This window comes from Heptranchias perlo, chromosome 7, assembly GCF_035084215.1.
Source record: "Heptranchias perlo isolate sHepPer1 chromosome 7, sHepPer1.hap1, whole genome shotgun sequence".
Classification (NCBI taxonomy): Eukaryota; Metazoa; Chordata; class Chondrichthyes; order Hexanchiformes; family Hexanchidae; genus Heptranchias; species Heptranchias perlo.
In genome coordinates, this window is record NC_090331.1 from 72,271,542 (window position 1) to 72,278,567 (window position 7,026).

General features: G+C 46.0%; 1 protein-coding gene across 1 annotated transcript; it reads right to left on the bottom strand.

Moving 5' to 3' along the window:
• Nucleotides 1–417: 417 nt before the first annotated feature.
• Nucleotides 418–6,785, bottom strand: LOC137323347 (gamma-crystallin S-1). Its single transcript, XM_067986829.1, has 3 exons — nucleotides 6,777–6,785; nucleotides 6,449–6,691; nucleotides 418–693 (listed from the first exon to the last, which is right to left on the bottom strand). Exons 1-3 carry the CDS (start codon nucleotides 6,783–6,785, stop codon nucleotides 418–420), a joined length of 528 nt encoding a protein of 175 aa, XP_067842930.1.
• Between the last annotated feature and the right edge of the window lie 241 nt (nucleotides 6,786–7,026).

Sequence of the window (7,026 nt, forward strand, 5' to 3'; positions counted from 1 at the left end):
GAGTCCTCAGGCTTGACGAAAATCTCATCCTGCCTGTGCCGGAGCCATTGGGCACGTGATAATATCGGATCGTGCTACTTCCGCCCAAAAACAGGCCCTATCCAATTTTTCCCCTTACGTGTTTCCGTCATGTAAAACCATGGTACTTGGCATAAAACATGGTGGGTAACCATTTGTCTGAATGAATAGTCACTGGTTTAAATAAAGAAAACTAACATCTGTTGCCATGTATTTTCTTATTTTCAATGTTATGGTCAAGATTTATTTCTCCATAAATATTGTAGTCTCAAGGTCATAAAATGCCTGAAGTAAAAGAGGCACCAAAACACAATCCAAAAAAATCAGTTATGATGATAGCATATTTTATTATGTGTGGGAATATTTCAGCATGAAAAAAATCCAGTTTTCAACAAGGAATTAGAAGTCCCTCATACGCCTGAAAGATCCGATAGTTGAGCTGTAGCCACCCCAGTCACTGAATCTCCTGTATTCACCGGGTCTCATGAAGTACTGTCGGCCTCTGTAGTTGGGATGTTCATAGAAGGTCCAGTAACCGTCCATCACATTGCAGGAGTGAATGTCACGGTAGCGGAAACGATCGTAGACAGATGGACAGTCATCCATGAATTCCATCATCTGTCCTCCAAAGTCAGGCCTCTTGTAAATCCTCATTCTGTAGGAGTCTCTGCTGGACTGTAATATAAATAAAGGAAGCATTTGGGATGTAGGTATAAATATATATACAACATATAATTAAATTATTGGAAAGCGGCTGTGTTAAGCTTGTAATATTATCAGGGCACCCTTTGGCAATTTTGATGAAAATTCTCCACCCAGAACATTAACCTGTCTTGCTGTTTCTAGATATTGACAGACCTATTGTGTATTTCAGACATTTTCTGTTTTTATTTCAGATTTCGAACATTTGCAATTTTATCTTTTTATCAATATTATCAAGCATTCAAAAGAAGTTATTACTGATAAAAATAATGGGGCGAACGATTTTGGGTTCGAGTCCCACACCGGACAGCCCTGGTGAGTGAAGATGAGAATTCCAGGGCATAATTTTAACATGGCAGCAAGAACTCAGCAGGGGGATAAATAGTCGTGTGGGATACCCAGAAAAATTTTGCATGCGTTGGCTCGAACGATTGAGACTCAATTGAAGGCCCTTAATGTGACTTCCGGGTTTCATGTCTCCAAGCTGTGCAGCGGGCATACTGCGCACCCGAATGACACGCTAGGAACTGGAGTATTTAAAGGGTCATTGCAACCATGGATTGTGAGGGAGAAAGGAGGAATTTGCAGATACGGAACATCAAAGGACAAATGCTGCACCCCGGTTTAACGGCTCCTCACTGGAGTTGCTACTGGCCGATGTGAGGAGCAGGAGGGAGATACTGTACCCAGCTGATCGGAGGAAGTGTCCTGCCTCTGCCACCAAGAAGGCCTGGCACGAGATGGCAGAGGAACTGAGCAGCAGGAGCACGATGGCAAGGTCGTGGGTGCAGTGCAGGAAGGGCTTTAATGACCTAACCAGGTCAGGAAAAGTGAGTACAGTTACTGATTCACCCACATCCTGTGGTGTACAGTAGAACCCCCTCACTGTCTTGCCAAGCCTACTCCTCCACATCACCTCCTCACACCCACTTAAGTCTCATCATCAACTTGCCTTCACTTTCTGTTCACTTCCTCACCTCCCCGTTTATGAACCCACCACTCCCACTCACCCCAATCCTGATGCAATCTGATGAATCTGTCTGATACTCACCCTCTGATGCATCTCTTTCATTGGTAGCCTCACCCAAAGCAATGCATTCATCGGGTGATCACGTCACCCTTACTCACTCATAAGTCTGTTCTTTCTCCCCTTGTAGGAGAAGCAAGTGCAAAATGCATGGGAGAGGAGTAGGATTGGAGGGGGGCCACCACAAAAAGTGCCCCTGACAGAGGCAGAGGAGGAGGCGATGGACATCAGCCTCACAGTTGAATACCTGGCCGTCGGAGATGGTGAGACTGGCAACCTGAAAACAGCTGGTGACAGAACTTTAACATCCTTCACACACATCATGAATTGATGTTACCAATGATTGACCTGTTGCACACCTCAGTATGTTCATTGCAAACTAACTTCTGTGATGATTTTTTAATATTGCTTTATGTTCTCTTCCAGGGCCTTCATGGATTGATGAGGATGCACGCGCCATTGAAGAGGGCTATTCCTCAGAGGAGTTCCATTCCTCTGAGAGTGCACCATCACATCATATCCAGCCATGCACAGGTGCAGATACTGGCACTTCGGTGGGTCCTGTTAGGCAGATAATTGGGTTGTCACCTGGTGATTTACCACTTGCAAGTGAGCACAAGCAGACACTGGTGGCAGGGACAGCTGTGGAGAGTCACTGTCGGGGGGGGGCACTGTCCTCTCCATGCTCTGCTCAGCTGGATGCAGATGCTGAACACCAGGGGCCATTGTTGAGATTGAAAATGATACAGGTACAGCTGCATCTTTGCGAGGTACTGGAAAATGTGCCATGCACACTCTCCACAATAGCGGAGAGGATGGAGGAGTCCACCTCCAGCATTAGTGGAATGGTGGCACAGTTAAGTGTGGGAATGTCTGCTATGGAGAGAATGGCAGCCTCCATTAAGCTTCAAGCACGGCTCACAAATGAGTCCATTCAAGCCATGACAACGGCCGTGCGGACTCAGGATGCCAACTTTTCTGCCCCCCTTAACAGGCAGACAGATATTTTAACTGTGGCCTTAGAACACATCTTTCGGATGAGACGTTAAACCGAGGCCCCGTCTGCCCTCTTAGGTGGATGTGAAAAATCCCATGGCGCTATTTTGAAGAAGAGCAGGGATGTTCTCCCAGTGTCCTGGCCAATATTTATCCCTCAACCAACATCACTAAAACAGATTATCTGGTCAGTATCACATTGCTGTTTGTGGGACCTTGCGGTGCGCAAATTGGCTGCCGTGGTTCCTACATTACCACTGTGACTACACTTCAAAAGTAATTCATTGGCTGGAAAGCACTTTGGGACATCCTGAGGTCATGAAAGATGCTATATAAATGCAAGTCGTTCTTTCTTTCTTTCTTCTTTCAGGTGTGCTCCAAGCTGTTGTCCAGCAGAGTGGTGGGAGTGATGTGGCCCTGGCCCAGGAGAAGGATGATGGCAAAAGGAGACATGGAAGTGGGGACTCCGCTCAAAGCACTCCCGCGTCTCAATGTTGCCGACAGAAGCAGATGCTTCCTGAGCGCATTCGAGCTCCTCCGCCTGTAACCCTCTCTGCTGAGTGACATTGTGCAGGATGTAGCACACAACTATTATTCTGCACATCCTCACTGGTGAGTACTGAAGGGCTCCCCCAGGTAGATTCAGGCACCGGGAGCACATCTTGGCTTGTTCAAAGACAGACCTAGTGGTGATGTGACTGTCATTGTACTGCTGCTGTGCCTCATTGGTGGGGTTTCTCAGAGGTGTCATAAGCCACCTCTGCAGGGGGTGTCCCTTGTCTCCAAGGAGTCAGCCCATAAGTCTGTCCTGTGCGTGGAAGAGGGCCGGGATGTTGGACCTGCGCAAAATGAAGGAATCATGGCACCTGCCAGGGAATCTGTCACACACCTGCAGAAATTTCTTCCGGTGGTCGCAAAACAGTTGTGCATTGATGGAGTGATATACCTTTAGGTTGATGAACAGTCCTGGGTCATGTGCAGGTCCTCTGATTGCTACTTGCAATCAATTGCGCCCTGTGCCCATGGGAAACCAGCGAGAGAGTTGAAACCCACTGCCCTCTCAGCCTGGCTGATGTCGTCGCAGGGGAAGTTGAGGAAGTTGGATGTCCTGGCAAACAAGCCATCTGTGACCTGTCGTATACACTTAGGTGCAAACGACTGAGAGATCCTGACGATGTCACCGGTGGTGGCCTGGTGGCGAAGAAATTGAGGGCCGGGGTTACTTTGAGTGCGAGGGCAATGCATGGCTACCAGGCCCATCGGAGCAGCTGTGCTTGAAGGAGCACGCAGATGTCTGCGACCACCTGGTGACTCAATCTGAGTCGACATAGGCACTGCTTCTCAGAAAGGTCCAGGAAGCTCAGCCTCCGCCTGTAGACCCTCTCAAGTGGGTAGTGCCTTCTGTGACCTCAGTCCCTCTACTGACCCCCTCTCTGCCCTTCTGCAGGTCCTTGTGGCGCATCTTTATCTTGTGGTCCTGCAACTCCCAGAACTGCACGCCGTGCCTGCCATGGTTGATAATGTGCCTCCTCCTCAGGTGTACTGTTGAATAAATCCATTGGGCCCCTCCCCCATCCTCATGTTGTCAGTTTGAGGCGGTCCAAAATGTAGGCAAGTTTATCTGAACACGAGAATTCTCAGTGTGAACAAAGGAATCTCAGTCTAAACATAAAGAACTCCCAGCCAAAGGTTTGTCTGAGAGAATTGATTGCCCTGCTGCAAAAACTCACTTTTTCTTCACGTGTGTCAATCATTGGTTTAAAGGACCGAATGAAGGCCGGCTGCAACTCGCCTCCGTTTCCATGGCGTGTTTCAGAGTCCACAGGAGACATGTTCAGGAGAAGTAAAAATGGTTTGTGTAACTCAAGACACAAAAAGTTAATAGGATTAAGTACTTTAAAGACCTAAATTGGCCTTTTAAATATCGACCCACTGGCTTTAAGTGTTGGTGGGATTTCCAGATGTCAGAAGCGCGCGCACATCCATACGCATCTGGATCAAACCCGGAAGTGGGCGCGTTGGAGCCGGTATGCGGTCCCGCTCCGAAAACTGAGTATTTTTACTGCCCACCCACCCCCAACCCTCCCCGTTCTTGGGGGTTAAAATTAACCCCAAGTCTCTGTATACTGAGATGGCAACCAGTGGGGTACTTATATCTGATGGGAGTGGAGTGGCAACCCCCTATAGCACCTGGCCAGTCCCCCCGGTCAGGCTAGTGACCGGGCCACTTGACAAGACGCCTTCATTACAGAAACAGCCCAGAGCAAGTGATGTAAAAGCAGTGGAAGGCATGGGATATGTCATGCCACTAGGCATGGAAGAGAAGAAGAAGAAGACTGCTGTCATAATTTGGTTTTGTAGCTGCACTTCCAACTTTGAAACCCGACTCTCCATTATGAATTAATTTCCATTTTCACTTGTATTTGAACCTAGGTTTCCCCAAGAGAGTTAGATTAACCAGTCTTGGATGCATCATCTGGGAGAGGAATGGAAGAAAGTTTGGGGACTCTTACCATGCTGTGCTTCCTGGTGAGTCACTCAAGTAGTAGCATCAGCTGTGTTCAAAAATACGTCTGTGGGCTGTACTAATTCAAGTCAGATTTCTCTCATCTTTCTAGTACTGGATGTGTTATGAGTACATGGAACTCTTTTATTCTTTCTTTTTCTAAGACATAATTCACGAAATTTCCTCGACGGTTGTCCCAATTGGCCATCGTAACTTCAGTGGAAGTTTGGCAGAAATCTTCTGTGTATTTGGCATATACACCGATCTTCCGCCAAAGTTGCGGCAATCAATCGGGACTAACTATGTTGGCCTTTATTGCAAGGGGGTTGGAGTACAAGAGTAAGGAAGCCTTGCTGCAGTTATATAGGGCTCTGGTGAGACCACACCTGGAGAACTGTGTACAGTTTTGGTCTCCTTACTTCAGGAAGGATATACTTGCCTTAGAGGGGGTGCAACAAAGGTTCACTAGATTGATTCCTGGGATGAGAGGGTTGTCCTATGAGAACAGATTGAGTAAAATGGGCCTATACTTTCAGGAGTTTAGAAGAATGAGGGGTGATCTCATTGAAACGTATAAAATTCTTCGATGGCTTGACAGGGTAGATGCTGGGAGGCTGTTTCCTCCATCTGGAGAGTCCAGAACTAGAGGTCATAGTCTCAAGATAAAGGGGTCGGCCATTTAGGACCGAGATGAGAAAAATTTTCTTCACTCAGAGGGTTGTGAACCTTTGGAATTCTCTACCCCAGGGGGCTGTGGATGCTCAGTCATTTAATATATTCAAGACTGAGATCGATGGATATTTGGACACTAAAGGAATCAAGAGATATGGGGATAGTGTGGGAAAGTGGAGTTGAGGTAGAAGATCAGTCATGATCTTATTGAATGGCGGAACAGGCTCCAGGGGCCATATGGCCTACTCCTGCTCCTATTTTTTATGTTCTTATGTTCAATTGGGACAATCTCTGAGGAAATCCCAGAATATTACTGTGTAGGCCAACAATTACAGGTTGCAAAGTAGATTACAATTTAAAATTTGGATTAATGATTTAAGGAAATCCATTATAGGAAAGAGGGAATTACAAACTATTGGAATATTCATCTACTAAATAAATGATAGATAGAGTAACAAGCCAATACAAATATAAATTAGTGGATGAGATGATTTATGCCTATAACGGACCATATGTTTGTAACTTACGTATGGGTATGTACGACATGACCTGATGTTGTCATTGAATCCCATCCAGCGCTGGTAATCAGGATATTCTCCCCTGCTCAGAACATACTGATATCCCATGTAATTGGGTTTCTCATACAGCACCCACCAGTCACTCTCAACACGGATGGAGTTGCAGCGGCTGAAGTAAGAGGACAGGTCAGCATAGTCAGTACTGCACTCGTGGTGCCGACCCTGAAAGTTCCTGTCCTCGTAAAAGATGATCTAAGGGAAAGAAGATTTTAATGGAATTTTCGTATTTTCCAATTAATTCTTAACAAAATATGAAAAATATGGGCGTTAACCTTACCTTTCCCATTTTGAGCTCACAGTTGGATAAGCAAGTTCCTGAACATACTGCTTCAGACGGCTCAGTATTTATAATTTGACTGAGAGATTATTGCAGAGAATAACTTTGTTATTCCAATGAATCGCAAGCATACATCAGCAAAAAGCAAAAACAAGAATTAAAATGTGTCACAGACATTGCAGGAAAACACTCATTCAGCATCATAGATTGCTATTGGTTATTTTCATTTTGCTTTCATGTCATTTTGATT

Excerpts from the sequence above, each read along its gene's own strand:
- LOC137323347 (XM_067986829.1), bottom strand. Across the intron at positions 694-6,448 it reads CATGTCGTACATACCCATAC|TCCAGCAGAGACTCCTACAG; the intron begins GTAAGTTACAAA and ends TTTATATTACAG.